This window comes from Carcharodon carcharias, chromosome 7, assembly GCF_017639515.1.
Source record: "Carcharodon carcharias isolate sCarCar2 chromosome 7, sCarCar2.pri, whole genome shotgun sequence".
Taxonomy (NCBI): domain Eukaryota; kingdom Metazoa; phylum Chordata; class Chondrichthyes; order Lamniformes; family Lamnidae; genus Carcharodon; species Carcharodon carcharias.
In genome coordinates, this window is record NC_054473.1 from 18217803 (window position 1) to 18238953 (window position 21151).

At 45.0% G+C, this 21151-nt stretch overlaps 1 protein-coding gene across 4 annotated transcripts in view; it reads right to left on the reverse strand.

Annotated features, from left to right (window-relative positions):
• Positions 1–469: 469 nt before the first annotated feature.
• mon1a (MON1 secretory trafficking family member A) overlaps positions 470–21151 on the reverse strand; it is a 31962-nt gene continuing 11280 nt past the window's right edge. For 2 of the 4 annotated variants that reach the window (XM_041190778.1, XM_041190780.1), the window contains exons 2-6: positions 18967–19112; positions 9482–9934; positions 6953–7718; positions 4848–4995; positions 470–3153 (exon numbers count right to left, since the gene is read on the reverse strand). In XM_041190778.1, the coding sequence (XP_041046712.1) occupies positions 3013–3153; positions 4848–4995; positions 6953–7718; positions 9482–9934; positions 18967–19093 (1635 nt within the window). In that variant the 5' untranslated portion in view covers positions 19094–19112 and the 3' untranslated portion in view covers positions 470–3012. Of the gene's footprint in view, positions 3154–4847; positions 4996–6952; positions 7719–9481; positions 9935–18966; positions 19138–21151 lie in introns of all 4 variants that reach the window. The other 2 variants (XR_005943447.1, XM_041190779.1) reach the window with 2 other exon arrangements.

Sequence of the window (21151 nt, forward strand, 5' to 3'; positions counted from 1 at the left end):
GAGAGAGACCATGAGAGAGAGAGGCTGAGAAAGAGACAGATCGAGAGAGAGAGGCCAAGAGAGAGAGATCGAGAAAAATCGAGGTTGAGAGAGAGAGATCGAGAGAGAGAGGGAGACTGAGAGAGAGAGACCAATAGAGAGAGAGACCAAGAGAGAGAGATTGAAAGAGACCAAGAGAGAGATCAAGAGAGAGAGACTGAGAAAGAGACAGATCGAGAGAGAGAGAGGCCAAGAGAGAGGAAGATCAAGAGAGAGAGGGAGATCAAGAGAGAGAGCCATCGAGAGAGGCTGAGAAAGAGACCAAGAGAGAGATCAAGAAAGAGACACCAAGAGAGAGATCAAGAAAGAGACACCAAGAGAGAGATCGAGAGAGAGACATCGAGAGAGATCGAGAGGGAAACCATGGGAGAGAGGGATTGAGATCGAGAGAGAGAGACTGAGAAAGAGAGAGATCGAAAGAGAAGAGAGCGAGAGACTGAGAAAGAGAGAGATCGAGAGAGAGGCCAATAGAGAGAGAGAGAGAGATCGAGAAAGAGAGAGGCGAGAGACAGAATGTACAAGAGCTAATCCCGTTTGGAGAAATTATTCTAGAGAAAGCTTGCAACAAGTTTTTAACATGATCAGTCCATCCTGAGTTGGCAAACAGCATGATATAAAAATAAAGATAAACACCACTTTCAGCAACAGTGCCACTGGGGAAGATTTTCTCCATTCACTATGTGAAACAAAACTGTACACCTATTTACATTGAATGAATTTAGAATTACTGAGATATCTGCGCTCCTCTAACGCTGGCCTCTTGTGCATCCCTGAGTTTAATCGCTCCACCACTGGTGACCATGCCTTCAGCTCCCTAAGCCCCAAGCTCTGGAATTCCCTCCATAAATCTTTCCACCTCTCTTTCCTCCTCTAAGATGCTCCTTAAAGCCTGCCTCTTTTGGCCATGTGACCTAATATTTCATTACATGGCTTAGCATCATACTTTTGCCTCATAGTACTCCTGGGAAGCGTCTAGGGATGTTTTTCTGCACTAAAGGCGCTATATAAATGCATGATGTTGTTATTACAGGCGACCTATATGTTTTATTGTTCCAACAGTTCCTCCTCTTCCAGTGTTTGGTTTTAGAGAAGCAGAATGCAAAGTCTCTCACTCAGGTCAAAGCCGATGGCTGACTCCAATAAAGGATTATTTCTGCAGTGTGCTACTCTTCCAGCAGGGTGCAATATTGAGGCTTTCTTTCGCAACAAGCACTGGACCAACATTTCACTGGAAGTCAGGGATGCACAGAACACCGTTCTAAAAATAACACACAAAAAGCTCAATTCTATAGCTTTTCTGAGACCAAGCTGCCATTAAAGTAAATTACTAACTGCAAACCTTTCAAATTCTAATGGGTCACATTTTGAAACTATAATGCTTAAGCACTTGAAGAATTTGTTAAAGCCATGTTGCTCTTCCCTAATCGCATGTTCCGTTCACCACTTCCAGGGTATTGCTACTCATTTGAGGTTTCTGCGGGAAAACAGGCAACATCAGGCAACACTATCCTGAAAGCACTGCTGAATGTCCCTGGAAATGTCACAGAGGCAGAACAGAGTTTAAGCGTTCAGTCAGCGTAAAATAAATATCTTGTTGCGGCTGACTCTTTAAAATTCTCACCCTTGCTTTTGATTCCTTCCAAGGCCTCACCCCTCCCTCCCTTTTATCATCTCCTGCAGCTCCACAACCCTCTGAGGTCTCTGCGTTCCTCCAATCTGGCATCTTGAGCGTCGCCAAATTTAATCGCTCCGCCATTGGCGGCCGTGCCTTCAGCGGCTGAGGCCCTCAGCTCCGGAATTCCTTCCCTGAACCGCTCCGGCGTCCCACCTCTCCCACCTCCTTTCAAGGTGCTCCTTAAAACCTACCTCTTTGATCTGTCAGAGTATCCCCTTCTGTGGTCTGGTGTCAAATCATGTTTGATAACACTTGGAAGCACCATGGGATTGTTTAATGACATTAGAGGGGCGATAGGAGTGCAAGTTGTTTTTGCCACCATAGATCAAACCTTAGCTGCATTACCTATTAGGCAGAGTTATTGGCTGGACTACAGTATAGATGGAAATCATATGGGAGGAATCACAGGTCCTACTGGACACTGTCAATTTTAAACAACAGAAACTCCCTCTGCCTCTATCACAGATTTTGCACCAAACATTGCAACAATCCCAGAAGCATTGACATTTAGGCAATTTACTCTTTTTGCTGCTTATGTCAATATTTTTTTTAACATTGCTTTGCAACAGGTGATTTATTAGCTATTAGCCTTTACGCAGATTTACTTTGAGATATTCTAAGCCACCTCAAGTGATCTCTTCTGAGTGAAGTCAAAGTTCAGGCTTCTGTTTTTAATATAACTCACAGTTTAGTTTAAAACTTGCAGTAAGGCCCTCCCAAAAAAGAAATCTCTGCCCTTTGATAGGGCAGCCTTTTGGGGTTAAACGGCCTACTCCCATTCCCATGTCCCACTGTCACAGCCGACAACAGCCTTGGCTTCACTCTCAGTCTCGGGGTTCACTGGTGCCGTACTTGCTGAAGCGCATTGGTCCACTAGGTTTCCACCAGGATTGGGAACATTCCCTTCTCCCAGGCACCCCGGAGCAACTTGGAGCGGGAACCATTTTGTATCAGTGCGGCGGATCCTATGAGATTGTTCACTATAAACCTCGATAAACCAGTGAGCCTCGCTCGAGGCTTCAGGGCTGGCTAAGGTGGAGGAAAGTCGGGGATGGGTGAAGAGGGGGGAAGAGACAAATTCTTACCGATGGTGACAGCTAATTGCTGTAAAGTATTTGTAATAGAAATAGTGGGGTTTTTTTCTATAAATGGCTAACATCTTACCTTTAATTTAAAAGCTCTGTGACAAACATTAGTGATCATTAAGCTTTCAGTCCACCCACGCATCAGTTCTCACTAGTTTGTCAGTTTGTGTTTTTGGTAGGTAGTGAGGGAGACAGTTGACCACAGCCACCCTGTCAGTACGTCCCTGGGTTGAGGATGAAGAGTCTGTCTTCTTCTTTCCTGATCCACTTCATGAGTTTGCTAATGGCACCTACTGCAGTAGCTTTGGTTCCCAATGGACTAAAACACATGTAGAGCTCAAATCCACTTGTAACCTGGACAGCGAGTGAGGGACAGAACAGGAGTTAGGAAACAGGGGGGAACTCTCATAATTCAGTCACGTCCACATTGACCAACATTTTGGTTTATTTTAACTTCCCCCCTTATGACACTTGAGGTGAGAGGTTTTCACACAGAGGACGCAGGAGTCCAGAGCTTCTGACTGGCATAACTTTAACGCCAGTGGTAACCCATTTAATATAAGCGGCTTCGCCAACCTTACGGTCTCTTGTGATGGCACTGAGCATTCCCAGCTGAGGTGTGGCACGCAGGGTTCAGGGTGGCATGAAGCATCTGCCAAACTGTCCCATCAAACACTCCCAGTGAGTTGGGATTAAATGTCAAGTAAACATTCTTCTACGCTGCTCCCAGCTGAGGCAAATTGCAAGTTAGGTGCCGAATAGAGATGTCTCGATACTGCCTACCAAGTAGTCTCTATTTTGATGCACCACATAGCTCTCTCTACTTGAGTATTGCTAAGAAAAGACATTTTGTCGAAACTTTTCATCTTGCGCTCATCAGGACAGTCACACGAATACCAATGTCAGGGGAAGCAACAGCTTTATACTGTATGAGGAGAGAGTGCTGATTGGTTCCCCTGACATTGGTATTCTTGCGATTGTCCTGATGAGTGCAAGATGAAAAGCTTGGACAAAATGTCTTTTTTCAGCAACACTCTCTCTACTTCAGTAATCTCAGGACAGGTTCAACACAGATTGGCTTCAGGGTTAATTCCCACTACATTTAACTACCTAGCATTCCTCGATCAAGTATTACACGGGCTAAGTGCAGGGTATGTCTCGTTTTACACTGCCCCCATTGTTTGTGGGTCATTTTTTTAACACCCAATGCTCTCTTGACTCTCCCTCAGCAACATACTCCAATGCATCCTTAAGAGAGTGCTATTTACTGCAACAGAATCATGTTTCCATTTCTTTCACAGCAACCGACTGTGGGGTTCAAGTGATATTTTTAGCTTAGCAACAATCGATGCCAAACTCAATGGTAACGTTACAAGGTTGTGTTCCCAGAGCACAGACACAGCTGCCAAAACTGCTGGTCAGAAATCACCCCACCCCCCCCACCCCCCCCAACCTCCCCCGCCAAGATTGTTAAAGGTGGGGGTGGGGTGAAGGAAGGTTAGCAATATTGCTGTTCTCCTAATATAAAATTGCCCATTTTCTGCTGTTTACATGCCTGTTATGAATTGCACTGATCACGCCCGTACTTCACTCTCAGAACATTTACTGACAAACTTCTTATTCCAGCACTTCTAATCCACAGGTGAAAGTAGAGTTCCACCTCAAAGTGTCGTCCGATTTCCTGTCAGCCTTGTTCAATGTCAGACCACCCCGCCCACCTCTCCCCCACCCATCAGGCCACCATTTTAATTAATTGCCATTTTAACAAATTCCTTGTTCTACTGTACACTTGGCCGCTAAACTAGATCCAGCAAAATCGGTAAGAGGCACCAAGAGGAATCCTGCTCATTTTCCTTTTTGTACATTTGTACTTTTGTGCGGGATCTAATTAAGATTCTAGAGGCCGTACTGAGTGAGATGAGGTAAGGTGGGAGGAGCATAAATACCTCATATGGGAGCATAAATACAGCAAGGACCCGTTAGGCCAAAGGGCCTCTGCATCTGCTGCAAATTCAAAGTAACGTACTAGAATGTTACTTGGTTCTTACCCATGCCAATAGGTTCTCCCTGTCTCCTGCATAGTACATGTACTTCAGAGGTCTTGCAGAGTTGTGGATGCGACTATACAGGTACTGATACAATTCCAGTAGCCTTTCCTGTTCTTCCTCGGTTAAGTAAGGAGCTTCAACTTCTGGGCTACCAAAAGAAAATGCACAATACAATTACGCCGTTCTTGGATCCAAAAAATTTCAAAGACAATTTTAAGGTAAGGCACAGGAAGAATGAGATATCCGTTCCTCTGTGTGAGTTTGCAGAGAAAAAAATCTTCACAGAACTGCCAAATAGATTTGAGGGAAATTAACTTTTCTTTATTGAAATAAAGTTTGTGTGCTGTTGGCATGGGGAAACAGTGGTGTAGGGGTAACGTCACTAGACTAGTAATCATGAGACCCAGGCTAACGCTGTGGGGGTAAGGGTTCAAATCCTAACAAGGCAACTGGTGGAATTTAAATCAATTCCAGGTTTTATTAATTAACTGAAAAGCTTGTCTCAGTAACGGTGACCATGAAATTACCATCAATTGGCATAAAAACCCATCTGGTTCACTAATGCCCTTTAGGGAAGGAAATTTGCCCTCCTTACCTGGTCTGGCCTACATGTGACTCCAGACCCACAGCGATGTGGTTGGTTCTTAGCCACCCCTCTGAAATGGTCTGGCAAGCCACTCAGTTCAGGAACAATTAGGGATGGGCAACAAATGCTGGCCTTGCCAACGACACACACACCCAATGTGAAAGAATAAAGGAAAAGAATCTCATTGTGGGGTCTGTGTGCAAAATGTTCATTGACGTTAAAAGTAACTCACTATGGAGTGCTTTGAGAAATGGGAGACATGCTATATTTATATATTTTCTGACAAATATAAGAACATTAATTTTGGACTTCCCCAAAAGGTCTGGTGCTGGTGGATCTCCCATGGTGCTGCTCATTGAAGGGCAGGACAGAGCAAACTGTCCCCAAAGTCTTGGTGGCAATGCAATTATGGAGGTGTGAGGGGAAGTGGCAGGAACAGGCTGCAGAGTCAAACACCTAAAGAGCAGGAGGTCCAGCGAGCAGACAAAAGAGTCAAGGAAAACTTGTAAAACACGGCTATTCGTAACAAGAAGGCTTCAGGAAAGGAAAGTTACCCTGAAGGGTGGGAATGGGGAGAGAGATGACTGTCGAATTGAGCTCTGAGAGAAAACACTCTGAAACGTTTTGTGAATTATCATTTACTCAAAGACAGGGAGAAAGGAAGCAAGGGAAAATGAAAATGTTAACCAGGAGGGTAAACCAGCAATTTACTCCAATCTTGCTGATAAAATAGCAATTAAATTACTGTGTACTTTGGCTAATTATGTAAAACACCCTTCACAGTGCCAATTCTACTCAATAGCAAATCTGTTCCGTGTTTTTCAGTAAGTCTTAGTGGAGCAGTAAGAACAGGTTTCTTATTTTTTTGTACTGAGAGTCAATTAATGAGAATCTAAAGGTAACCTTTAGACTGAGGAACTTGCATGAACCAAAATTGAACTGAAGCTTCCCGAAATCCATTTCAATATCCATTGCCCCATCAGATCTGAGTAGTTTAAAGATGGCGCAGTTGGCGATCAAAAATATTACCCCACATGCTTTATGCCCACTTGTTGTGTAACATTCTTTCATCTGAGTAGAAAAGTGTGGGTTCAAACCCCACTCCAGGGTTTGAGCACAAAATCTAGGCTGACACTCCAGCGTGGTACGGAGAGAGTGCTGCAGTGTCAGGGGTGCTTTCTTTCAGATCAGACGATAAACAAAATCTCCATCTGCTCTCTTGGGAGGACCTAAACGATTCCATTATTTCAAAGAAGAGCAGTGGAGTTATCCCTAGTGTCCTGGGCAATGTTTATCCCCCAATCAACATCACAAAAACAGATTATCTGGTCATTATCACATTGCTTTTTGGGAGGTTGCTGTGAGCAATTTGGCTGCTGCAATGTAACCGTGACTACTTCTGACTATAAAGCGATTTTGGACATCCAGAGGGTGTGAAAGGCGCTACGTCAATGCAACCCTTTCTTTGATATAATTTCGATAACTCAGCTGGTGGTGTAGAGATTAACAGGCTTCCTACCTGGTGAAAAGACCCGAGCTTTTTGATTTATAAATGAAGTGCCGCAAGTCTTGTATGCCCACTTGAGAAACGCTATAAGATGGTGTCCGTAACTCTTCCAACAACGTCTGCAAGGTATTCCGTCTCTTCATGCGTTCCAGGAATTTGGTTTTGCAGTTTGAGATGGTGAAGAAGTGCTCCCGGTCGGTGGAGATGAGGAGCAAACACAGGCTGCTTGCTTGATCAAGGTAGGAGATGTGGGCATGAAAGAAACCGCTGGAGTTGAACTTGGGCAGACAGATGGGGGTCCAAGCCTCTCCGTCCCGGAAGGAGGTGGACGCACTGATGAGGTTGAAGAGAAGATGGAGGTCGACGGGATGCAGAAATTGGTCTTTTTTCCTCACCAGCGTGACTAGTTGGTTCTGGGCAACCAGGATAGAGAAGACAAGACTTTTGCCTTTGGCCTGCTGGAGGCTGCTGCTAATTGTGTCTCTCACGGAAGAGGGCAAGGGCAGGCATCTCACTGCGCACATTAAGAAGCTGGGATCTTTCTCCATTAGATTGAGGAGGTGATCTGTCATCCGCTCAGACCCCAAGAGCAGCCGGCGAAGATCATAGTTCTTTTTCTGCTCGAAGATTCTGTTGAGCTGGGTTAAAGTCAGCAGGCTAATAATCTGGTAGTAAACGTACAGAAGTTCTTTCGCCACCTCCTGTTCCGATTGGCGGGTACGAGCGACAGCCACGAGGACCAGGGGGCTTCGCCGAATAAAAACCACCTTGTAACCCTCTGCGGAAGGAAAAGCATAGGCTTAATCAATCCACTGTCTTGAGAACAGATGATTAAGAAAAGGATTGTCAGTGCTGGGCAACCGTGCACAATCACTTCATTGGATAAGAATGACAAAAGACTGCTCAGAATCCCCAAAATGCCTGCCACATATGTACTGCCGGTAACTAAAGGCTTTGGTGGTAGAAGGTGTTCCTTCTTTAAAAATACAAACAGCGGTCCGACCGACTACCACTGTCTTTTCGGTTTCCTCTTCTCTCGCAGGTAGTGAGTGACTCTCTACTCTCCATTTACAGGCTAAATTACATGAGCCACACATGTCAAGAGGATGAAAACCGATTGGTAAAGCAGAAACCAAGACACAGAGCTTTTCTTCATTGAGCGAATTTATTGACTTGGTCAGTCTCACAGCTCTCCTTTCCACTCAGCCCAGTGTCCCAGCTATCCCCTATTTATACATGCCCACAGGAAAACGAATACCCATCACCTACTTCTCTTAACCTTAACAATGTAATTGACATTAGCAGCATAGTTGACACAACGTTAACAACACAGGCAATTTTAGATAAAGATCAGGGCACGATTAAAATATGGTGGCAAGTTCTGGGTGTTTTACTTTCCAGAAAATGATCAGGTCTTCGCAAGGGTGCAGAGGAGATCCATTAAGATGATACCAGGGAATGAGAGGTTCGAGTTATGTAAACCGACTAGGATAACTAGAGGTCTTTTCATGAGAGGCTCAGATCACACACAGAGATGTCTCAACCTATGAGGAGTTTCAAAATGGGAAACCGTCAGTCACCTTAGCCCTGATGGCTGATTGTGGAAATTGTTTACGGATAGCTGGGAGCAATTCTTCACCTACTGGGGTGCGGCACGAAGAAACTCAAAAGGGTGTAGCGAAGAGGGGAGAAATAGGGAACAATGCTGGAATGTTGGAGTGTTGATGTATTCCAGTTCACCCATGGAATCTGAGTTGCTATGGCAACATACACTTTTACATCCATGTTGCAGTCTGGAGCTATGGATAGTGATGGTAGAGGCTCCAACATTCTTTCCATCACATGGCTGACCAGAAATCTTTTCCGCTCTTACCACCTGCCACTGGCATGTGTCGGAAGGATTTACAGGTTGATTCTCCACCTGTTTGGCCGTGTTAAGAACAGACCTTCCATGGCCTTAAAGCCCTGGGGTGGGTCACAAATCTAGTGCTTCTGGCTCAGAGGACCACTACCCACTGCATCACAAGACCTTCAGAAGGTTGGAGCACAGAGCATTTACTCTGCACAGCGTGGTGTTCCTGATGAGCACATTGTGGCACAGGATGTTTGTCAAAGAGCAGAGGTGGCAGTGGGTAGGGAAAACTAGAGGAGGCAGAGAGAGAGAGAGCGAGGGAGAGTCATCCCTTTGGTCATTCCTGAATGCTTTCTGATGGTTGGTTGAGAGATGTTGTTTGGGCAGTCAGAGAAAGACCCCCAACCTTCTCAGCTCCAGACAGGATGTGTTCCAACATAATTTTAAAAAAACCGAGGAATAACATAAATAGTATCCAGTACAATATTATGGTGCTGAATAATAATCATTGTATCTGCATCGCAGTAGAATGGTAGATTTGGAAACCATAATTTAGATGGTTTATAATGGGAATGGTTTCATCATCACTTTCACCCACACAACTCTCCAGCTGGGTCCAGTACAGGGGACACGAATTCAACTGGAACAGCGAAACCCAACCAAAAGATAATGTAAACGCTTAAACACACCTGCATGGATGGATTTGATCACATTCTTGCTTGCCTCAATGAAGGACACAAGCGCGACCATCACCCCCATTATGGAGGAAAGAGCTTCCTCCGTCCCGTAGCGGGAATAAATGGGCTTCCCGGCATCGCTGAAGACAAAGATGTGCTTCTGGTGCTGCCTCCAGGACTCGGCTGTTACGTCCTCCTCCTTCTCGGAGAGCACCGACTCTCTGTGTGACCTCCCGGACGGCCCCTCTCCCTCTGCTTCACTGTCTCTCATCTCCTTGTTCAAGTCCATCGCGACGCCGGTCAGCTGTGTGCTCAGCTCGTTGAAATCTTTGCTGATCTCTTCGATTTGGGATTGCTCTGTGTCGGCCTGGTCCACGCAGTCAGGACACCGCTTCACGTCATCGGCTGCAGTTAGGTCTTCATATGATCTCGTGTGGACAAACATTGCACTCTCTTGCCCAGCACCTAGGCAAAGGAATAGGAGTATATAAAAACAGATCTGGCATCTGCCTCATAGCTGGCAGTAAGTAACTGATAATGACTAACCGAGAGTGAGTTTCTTTAAACTGGAGGGGTTCAAAGGGTTGGTAGATATAGATTAATACCTAGCTGGGAATGAGTTACAGACTATAATCATGTCAAGGGATTCAGGTGGTTTCTGTTTGAACAATGAGCACCTGGAGCAAGAAGCAATCATTTCAGAATATGGCCCTTTTAATTAGTATGTTAATATGTCTCTCATAGAGTTCATAGGTCAAGAATTAGAGGCCTCCAAAAGTGAAGCGGGAGACAGATATAAAAAGCCAGAATATATTTAATTATATACCTGGGATTGAGTTATGGGCTGCAATCAAACTGAGCAGTTCAGCTGCTCTGGTGAAGTACTGAATATTTGGCAGAAAAGTGTAAGGCTGCAGTAAACTTCCTGCTAAACGTATGTTGGCGATCAACAACAACAGCCTGCACTTATATAACGCCTTGAACATACTAAAAATGTCCCAGTGCACTTCACAGGAGGATTACCTCATCAGATAAAATTGAACAACAAGCCACAAAAAGGAGATATTAGGACAGGCGAACAAAAACTTGGCTGCAGAGGCAGGTTTTAAAGAGGGTCAGAAAGGAGGAAAGGGAGGCATAGAGTGGAAGAAGTCTAGGGGGACAATTCCAGAGCTAAGGGCCTTGGGCAATGGAAGGCACATCCACCAGTGGCAGAGCAATTAAAATCGGGGTTGCTTAAGGGGCCAGGGTCGGAGGAGCAAGGATGCCTTGGAAGGTTGCTGAACAGTGAAAACCTGGGGTTATTGCTGGGTAATCTTGCAATGATTTTGTTATAGTCGTCAACTCTTCAGTGCAAATATCCTCACACATCAACAAGAGAAATACTTAACTGTGTAAGCAACCGGCATGTGATAAGCACTTGTGCTTACACATGCAAGATCCATTTACACCCAGGATCTTACATTTGTGTCATACCTGGGGTGCATTTTTATTTCATTCACATTTTTGGTTTACCCCTTCTGGTCACTAAGAGGAAGAATATCAATTCTGGGAAGTGAAATACTTTCCTCGACTCGTAGACAGGGTAATTATAACGTGGATCGGGTTCAAAAGCAACTTCGCTCCACCAGCTTCAGTTTTCCAGTTCCCATGATGGCACTTTCGTGCCAATTTATATTAATTTACAGGACAGTTTTGTTCCGTGGGTTAGTATCAGCCATCTTGTTTTTAATTCATGTGTAGGATGCGAGCATCGCTGGCAAAGGCAGCATCTCTCAGCCATTCTCAATTACCCTTAGAACTTCCATCTAGACGACTGAGTGTCTGGCCAGACTATTTCAGAGGGCAGTTAACTATCAACCACAAATAGCCCAAACCAGGTAAGACCGGCAGCTTTCCTTCCCTAAAGGGCATTAGTGAACCAGTTGGGTTTTTATAATGACCTGGTTACATTACTGATACCAGCATCTTTAAAAAAACAAAATCAAGATTTATTTATTTCACTGAACTTAAATTAAGGCGCCATGGTGGGATTGGAACTCATGCACTCTAGGGCCCGAATCCAGGTCAGGGTTATTAATATCCTCCCATTACCAATGTGCTTCCGTACCCATCATGGGATTGGGTTGTGGGATTGACTTTGTCCAAATTTATTCCATGTGGAAATCTGACACAAGTCTGAGCTCAGCCAAACCCGAGTCCCAGAACCAAAGGGATTATTCTACCCAATAGTAATGGGCGGCACCCCCTACAACAGAAATGTTTCCTAATTAATGATGTGTGAATGAAGTTAAAAATCATAATTCTTCGCCCTTCCCCCTGGGGCGATGGCAGCATAATGGTAATATTACAGGCCCAGTAATCCAGGGACCTAAACTGATGCCTTAGTGAGAGTTTAAATCCTGCCATTGTACCTGGTGAATATTTAACTAATCTGGAATAAAACGCTCGTCTCATTAACGATGATCATGAAGCTATCAGGTTTTTGTGAAAACCCATTTGGTTCATTAATGCCCCTTTAGGGGACCAAATCTATCATCCTACATGCGACCCCAGACCCATATCAATGCGGTTGATTCTGAAATAGCCAAGCAAGCCACTCAGTAGTCGTCATTCACCACCCAGCTGCTCCAGGGCTATAAGGGATAAGACCATAAGACATAGGAGCAGAAATTGGGCCATTCGGCCCATCGAGTCTGCTCCGCCATTCAATCGTGGCTGATAAGTTTCTCAACTCCATTCTCCCGCCTTCTCCCCGTAACCTTTGATCCCCTTACCAATCAAGAACCAACCATCTCGGTCTTAAATACACTCAATGACCTGGCCTCCACAGCCTTCTGTGGCAATGAATTCCATAGATTCACCATTCTCTGGCTAAAGAAGTTTCTCCTCATCTCTGTTCTAAAAGGTCTTCCCTTTACTCTGAGGCTGTGCCCTCGGGTCCTAGTCTCTCCTAATAATGGAAACATCTTCCCCACGTCCACTCTATCCAGGCCTTTCAGTATTCTGTAAGTTTCAATCAGATCCCCCCTCATCCTTCTAAACTCCATCGAGTATAGACCCAGAGTCCTCAAACGTTTCTCATATGTTAAGCCTTTCATTCCTGGGATCTTTCTCGTGAACCTCCTCTGGACCCTCTCCAGGACCAGCACATCCTTCCTGAGATACGGGGACCAAAATTGCTCACAATATTCTAAATGTGGACTGACCAGAGCCTTATAAAGCCTCAGCAGCACATCCCTGCTTTTATATTCTAGTCTTCTCGAAATAAATGCCAACATTGCATTTGCCTTCCTAACTACCAACTCAACCTGCAAGTTAACCTTAAGAGCATCCTGGACTAGAACTCCCAAGTCCCTTTGCACTCCAGATTTCTGAATTTTCTCCCCATTTAGAAAATAGTCTATGCCTCTATTCTTCCTACCAAAGTGTATGACCTCACACTTGCCCACGTTGTATTCCATCTGCCACTTCTTTGCCCATTCTCCTAACCTATCCAAATCCTTCTGCAGCCTCCCTGCCTCCTCAATACTACCTGTCCCTCCGCCTATCTTTGTATCATCTGCAAACTTAGCCAGGATACCCTCAGTTCCTTCATCTAGATCATTAATGTATAAAGTGAAAAGCTGTGGTCCCAACACTGACCCCTGCGGAACTCCACTAGTCACTGGCCGCCATCCTGAGAAGGACCCCCTTATCCCCACTCTCTGCCTCCTGCCAGACAGCCAATCTTCTATCCATGCTAGTACCTTGCCTCTAACACCATGGGCTCTTATCTTACTGAGCAGCCTCCTGTGCGGCACCTTATCAAAGGCCTTCTGGAAGTCTAAATAGATAACATCCATTGGCTCTCCTTTGTCTAACCTACTCATTACCTCTTCAAAGAATTCTAACAGATTTGTCAGGCATGACCTCGCCTTGATGAAACCATGCTGACTTTGCCTGATTTTACCATGCACTTCCAAGTATTCTGAAATCTCATCCTTAATAATGGACTCTAAAATCTTACAGGCTAATCGGCCTGTAATTTCCGTCTTTTGCCTCACTCCCTTCTTAAACAGGGGGGTCACATTAGCAATTTTCCAGTCCTCTGGGACCCTCCATAACTTCAGTGATTCCTGAAAGATCACCACTAACAACTCCATTATCTCTTCCACTATCTCCTTCAGAACTCTGGGGCGTAATCCATCTGGTCCAGGTGATTTATTCACCTTCAGACCTTTCAGTTTTCCTAGCACCTTCTCCTTGGTAATGGCCACCATACTCACCTCTGCCCCCCGACTCTCTTGAACTTTGGGGATGTCACTCGTGTCTTCCACTGTGAAGACTGACGCAAAGTACCTATTCGGTTCCTCCGCCATTTCTTTGTTCCCCACTACTACTTCTCCAGCGTCTTTTTCCAGCAGCCCAATGTCCACTTTTGCTTCTCTCTTACCTTTTATATATCTAAAAAAACTCTTGCAATCTTCTTTTATATTACTGGCTAATTTACCCTCATATTTAATCTTCTCCCTCCTTATTTCTTTTTTAGTTGTCCTTTGTTGGTCTTTGTAGGCTTCCCAATCCCGTGGTTTCCCACTGCTCTTCGCCGCATTGTATGCTTTCTCTTTAGCTTTTATGCTGTCCCTGACTTCCCTTGTCAGCCATGGTTGCCTCGTCCTCCCTTTAGTATGCTTCTTCTTCCTAGGGATGAATTTTTGCTGTGTCTCCCAAATTACTCCCAGAAACTCCTGCCATTGCTGTTCCACTGTCTTTCCTGCTAGGTTCATCTCCCAGTCAATTCTGGCCAGCTCCTCCCTCATGCCTCTGTAGTTGCCTTTATTCAACTGTAATACCGTTACATCTGATTCCAGCTTTTTCCTCTCAAATTGCAGGGTAAATTCTATCATATTATGGTCACTTCCTCCTAAGGGTTCCTTCACCTTAAGCTCCCTTATCAAATCTGCCTCATTACACATCAATAAATGTGTGCCTCATGCCAGTGTGCCTCACCTATCTCTATTTATTTGTTCTTGTACCTGCTTGCCACCTGTACTTTGTCTTTTGGGATGGGCAATAAATGCTGGTCTTGCCAGTGACATTCACATCCCAAGAGTAAATAAATATAACAATACCTGCACTCCACCCTTCCAAGAACCAGTGACCAATAGGGGGGGGGGGTCTGCTGCTAGGCCTTTGCCATATCATTTTATAATCCCTGCTGTATCCATCAAAGCACTTAAAAAGTTCTCCTCTGTCTCTCATTGTTTAAAGGTTTTTAGACACTTGATAAATCGACTTACCTACATATGTTATTAAGCAGGGTGATGTGAACCAGTGTGCCTCACCTATCTCTATTTATTTGTTCTTGTATCTGCTTGCCACCTGTACTTTGTCTTTTGGGGCTAGACAGTTATGAGGAGCCAAGGGCATGGCACTGCTTCGTCAGTACCTGTGTCAGCACTTTTTAAATTCAGGACTTGAGTTTAAAATAAAATTGTCGTCTGCAGGGATCATTTTACTTGAAAGGAAAGATGGGCACAGTTTTTGACTCAATGACCATGGTTTTCTGCTTGCAATATTTTAACAGACAAGAAGAATGTGAGCTACCAACTGCAGCATTGGAAAACCCCAGGCAGTATTTTGCTAAGCAGATGTAAAGAGGCAGAACTTTCATTTTAGGCAGCATTTTCCATTTTTATTTCAGATTTTCAGCAGTTGCATAAGGGGAGATGGAGGGTGGCGATTTTAATATTTATCCTTGGATAAATTAAATCCTGTCTCAATCTGATCTGAAATTTCAGACAATATGGACGCTGGGAAAAAGACTACACTCCTTGCTGACTAAGCAGAAGACTTCTATACCAGGGGAAATGTGGGGAGGCGGGGATGGTGGTGGGTGCCTGCAGTTGTGTTGCAGTCTAAAAAAGGGGTATAGATAGCTTAAGTGAGTGGGCAAAAATTTGCATATGGAGTATCATGTGGAGAAATGTGAACTTGTCCACCTTGGCAGGAAGAATAGGAAATCAGTATATTATTTAAATGGAGAGAGATTGCAGAACTCAGTAATACAGAGGGATCTGGGTGTCCTGGTACATGAATCACAAAAAGTTAGTATGCAGGTACAGCAAGTGATTAGGAAGGCCAGTGGAGTACTATTGTTTATTGCAAGCAGAATGGAATATTAATGTAGGGATTTATTTTTACAGTTGTACAGGGTGTTGGTGAGACCACATCTGGCGTACTGTGTACAGTTTTGGTCTCCTTACTTAAGAAAGAATATAACTGCATTAGAACCAGTTCAGAAAAGGTTCACTCAACTGGTTCCTGGGATGAAAGGGTTATCTTATGAGGAAGGTTGAGCAGATTGGGCCTGTATCCAATGGAGTTTAGAAGATTGAGACGTGATCTTATTGAAACATAAAAGATCCTGAAGGGGCTTGACAGGGTGGATGCCGAGAGGGTGTTTCCTTCGTGGGGGAGACTAGGACTAGGAGGCATAGTTTAAAAATAAGGAGTCTCCCATTTAAGGTGGAGATGAGGAATTTTTTTTTCTCTCAGAGGGTCGTTAAGTCTGTAGAATTCTCTTTCCCAGAGAGCAGTGGAGGCTGCGCCATTGAATATTTTTAAGGTTGAGTAGGTAGATTCTTGATTAACAATGGAGTCAAAGGAAAGTGGAGTTGAGGCCACAATCAGACCAGCCATGATCTTATCAAATGGTGGAGCAGGCTTGGGGGGCCTAATGGCCCACTCTGCTCCTAATTCGTATGTTTGTGGATTTGTTTGTTTGTGTTAGCCATGGCTCAGTTGGTAGCACTCTTGGCTCTAAGCTAGAAGTTATGGGTTCAAGTCCCACTCCAGGACCTCAGCACAAAAGTCACAGTTGACACACCAGTACAGTACTGAGAGAGTGCTACACTATTGAAGGTGCCGACTTTCGAATGAAACTTTAAACCAAGGTGCTATCTGTCCTCTCAGGTGAATGTAAAAAATCCCATGGCAATATTTCAAAGAAGAGCAGGGGAGTTCTCGCCATTTTTATTCCTCAAATACTATCACAAAAATCATATAATCCAATCATTATCACATTAATGTTTGTGGGTGCTTCCTGTGTCCAAATTGACTGCTGCATTTCCTACACTACAACAGTGACTACATGCCAAAAAAAAAATCTCATTGGCTGTAAAGCGCTTTGGGATGTCCAGTAGTCAAGAAGGGCGCTCTGGTGGGGTGGCATGGAGGAGGGAGAAACAGGTGACTCGCGCAAGGCTCCCAAAGATTTCCACCACTGAGGTTTCCTCACTACTGACTGAGACTGATTGCTATGATTAGTCAACAACCCCATTACTGCATCATCCGGTTACCTGTATGGTAGAAGGGGAACTAGATGGATCTTGGTCTTTTGTTGTCTAGCAATACCTATGTTCCCAGTTAACCGAGGTGCACCTACAAGTGACACTTGTGGATGCTGAGGGGATGTTTCCTTCGTGGGGGAGACTAGAACTAGGGGGCATAGTTTAAAAATAAGGAGTCTACCATTTAAGCTGGAGATGAGGACATTTTTTTGCCAGTAGAGACAGAGTAATGAAGGCATACAGTCCAACAGGTCACTGGTTCAATTCTCAGTGTTGCTGCGTTCGCTGATCTCAGCTGGGGTAACACAACTGACTCAAGGTGTCCACGGGTTGGGAGGGAGACTTTCAATGGGTTTCTGCTCCTGACTGTGATCAAACAACTCGTGCTGGATGTGCAAGAGTGGGGACCGCAGGCAAGGATCAGTCTCCACTGCCCCGATGTTTGAGTGAGTGCCCAATGCTCTCGGGAGTCACAAATAGAATGATGACCAAATTAGGCAACTTACAGGAGAGTGGCCAAAAGGGGCATATGGGCTGGGGGGCGAGGGGGAGGGAGAAATGATTCCCTTGGGCAATCTCTTCAGGTTTGGACGAGGCGAGCAACAGAAATCGTGCAACCGAGAGCTCAACACTACAGAAAGCTGAGAGGAGTTTGAAAAGTGGGAGGGGTGAAATCAAACAGGAAATGAGGGATGCAGAGTATAAAAGAATACTGAGCCAGCAAAATCAAGGAGCGCCCAAAAATGCTTTATCAATACATCAAGGAGAGAATTTTCTCCCCGTCGGGATTGGGGTGGGGGTGTGGTGGGGGGAGGAGGTTGCGAAGGGGCAGGCGTGGACCCTGATCAGGTCCACACCGCCATTTTACATGGATGGGCCAATTAAGGCCCACCCAACATGATGTGTGCCCAGAAGCGCTGTGCGCTCCCTGGGAGGGGTTGGGGGGAGGGGGGTTTGCGGCGTGGTGGTCCCCGAGTCAGGAGCGCGCTCTTTTGCGCAGAGGCACCTCGGGGAGATAAATTTTAAGTATTTAGCGAAGGAGAAAAAATTTAAGACAGTGTCACATGAGCTGGGACATGTCAATGAACTGTAATGAAAAAATGTATTTAATTTATAATTTATCCCGCCCGTGGATGAGGTTCCATGAAAAATGCGAAGGCCGTCTGGGCTCTTCGTCTGTCCCCTCACCACCCCCCCCACCCCGTCAACCTTAAGGTTGGGCGGGCAGCTTTCTCAATAGCCTTAATTAGTTGACTAATGGCCTTAACAGGCCTTTGACAGTTTGGTGGACGCACAGCTGAGTCGGCTGCGCGCCTGCCGAACTGAAAATCTAAATGAGGCACAGTGACGTAGGGACACACACCCGACATCGGCCCACGCCATTTTAGGCCTTGGCGAAGAGGCCCCTGTGGCCGCTGTTTCAGTTTTGCCTCTGGGGTTTGGGCAGCTCAGCATTTACCATCCACCTGCCAATAACAAGTTCTGGTCACCTCTTTACAGAAAGGATGTCACTGCACTAGAGCGGGGCACAGAGAAGATTTACGAGGATGTTTTTGGGTCTGGAAAACTGCAGCTATGTGGAAAGATTGGATAGGCTGGGGTTGTTCTCCTTGGAATGGAGGAGGATGAGGGGAGATTTGATTGAGATGTACAAACCTGTGAGGGGCCTGGATAGAGTGGACGGGAAGGGCCTATTTACCTTAGCAGAGAGATCAGTCAATAGGGAGCATAGCTTCAAAGTGATTGGTAGAGAGATTAGAGGGGCGATGAGGAAACATAATTTTCACCCAGAGGGTTGCTGGGTCTGGAACTCACTGTTTTAAAGAGCAGTAGAGTCAGAACCCTTAACTAAACAGTGTCTGGATATGCAGCTCAAGTACCAGTAACCTGCAGGGCTATGGGTGACTAATTCTTCAGTCAGCACAGACACAATGGGTCAAGTGGCCTCTTTCTGTGCCATAAACTTTCTATGATTCTATGAAATGCATAAAGTAAACCAACAAGAACCTTCAATCCTCCTTCTTCAGTTGAAGGGTTAGAAAGTACAGTTTAACTTTCAGACACAATCCATGCTCCTAAAAAGAGAATCTTGAATGCTCTCTCTCTCTTTCTCGCTCCCTCTCTTGCTCAATCTTTCCCTTACACCAGAGAAAAATTTCTTACCAGGCTCTGTGCCTTCCACTAGGCCGGGAGTGGGACTGTCCGACCTGTTGCTGACCTGAGGTTCAGCTGGGGCCAAGGAACCATTGACCTCCCAAGGTACTTTGCTGTTGTGAACATCAGCCTCCATATTCTCATTCCTTGGGTGACTGTAGACAAGCAAAAGGACAGCAGCTGTGAGGGAAGAGTTCACTTATATGATAACTAAACTCATAAGCCTGGAAGTTATGGACCTTCAAAGTTTGAAGGGATCAGATACTATTACATCAATGACAATGGCAAGGTAATGATGGTGACGATAATGGGATCATATTCCACTTAAATCCTTCCTGTAACTCATCTGTATTTCAACATTATTCCAGAGATTATCAATTAAATCTACAGGCCAATTCCATAATTGTAAATGTTATACGATGAGGAAGGGCGGGTTCGGTTCGTTCAGTTGGTTAGATAGCTACCATGTGGATCAGGTTAATGCAAACAGCATGGGGTTTGACCCACATTCTGGCTGCAATAGACTCAGGGCCTGCTTCCTTGCCCTATCTACGCAAATAATCGCCCAAAGACCTGCCTTCAGGCAGAAAAGTGAAGAAGGAAACAATATAATAAGGGACCATTACTGCCAACTCTCTCCTTATTTTTCAGACGATTCCAGCAACACCAAATGACTGCTCCCAAAATAGCTGAGAATCAGTTTTAAAAGTGCAACATAGCTACGATGAGAATGTGAGCACACACATGTCCGTTTTATAAGATTATATAACAATTTGAATCGGTACAGTCCCAATCGTTGTTTTTATTTAGACCATTCAAAATCTGCATAGGAATGCTGGAGAAGGGTTAAGTTTATTAATTTGCTTGTGTTTGTTCATTTCACCTCAGCAATATAACATTTTTATCATGAATTGGGGAATCTTTTGCGTACCAAGACGGAACCATGCATATTTTTGCATCATCCCAAACTCGGGACAATTTTGTGCCGTGTTCCCATGGTCAGTACCATCTGGACTAAAAGTTTAATCTGTACATTCAAATTGCGGTTTGTCCGAGGAGTAACTGGTCATGTTTGATCAAATGGGTAAATTGTACTAGGTGCCTCTTGGTTTTTATGAAGAGCAATTTGTCTAGTTCAGTCAGCACTATATGGTGTGACGCTCATTCTTGTAGGCCAGGATCGTTATAGTTTGGATCTCCAGCCCATGTAGAGTCAGTTGACCTCAGCCAGACCTGCAGTGAGTGTGTTGGTGTCGAAGAGAAAACCTGAACAACCAGTCCAGACTGTCACCCAGTAAGCACTGCCAAAATTGCGCAGTTGTAGGTGCAGGGCAAGAGGCAGGGTCAAACTCACTGTGCTGGACCCAGAGTCAAACAAGCAGCAGATTTTCACTAGTCCTACATGCACAAGAATGGGAACCTGACCAAGGAACGAGAGGGCCACTGTGGCCATCTCACAACACAAAGCATGAAGGAGTAAATGGTTAAGAAAAATACCACATTACCATTTCCATGGCAACTGGATAATGCACATAAAGGTCCCAGTTTATGATGTATCTACTCTACCTGTCAACAGGAGGCCTTTGGAGAACTTATTTTATTTTTTTCTAAGCTGCTGGGTGTCAGGATAACATTGTGTCCATCTTACCCCTATCAATTGACCTTCTCAATGTCGTGGGTTCAGGTTCCAGTCCAGGACTTAAGCAAATGACTTAAACTGGCACTTCACTGGAGTACAGCACTAGGAGAGTGCTGCATTGCTGCAGGAGCTGCTCCCCAACTAAAATATCAAACAAAGGCCCTGTCTGCCTGCTCCACAGCAGTGTCAAAGTCGAACAGGAATTCTCAAGCATCCTGGCCAACATTTTACCCTCAAACAACAATTCGCCATCCTCCTTCACTGTCGCTGGGTCAAAATCCTGGAACTCCCTCCCTAACAGCACTGTGGCCGTGCCTACACCACATGGACTGCAGGGGTTCAAGGAGGCGGCTCACCACCACCTTCTCAAGGGCAGTTAAGGATGGGCAATAAATGTTGGCCTAAACAGCGCAGTCCACCTCCCTTGAATGAATAGAAAAAAATTTTACAGATTTACAGTGATTCATTTTGTCGGTTTATGGGATCTTGCTGTGCGCAGATTGGCTGCTGTAGTCACCCACACAACAACAGCAGCTCCTCATTCTGGTAATAAAT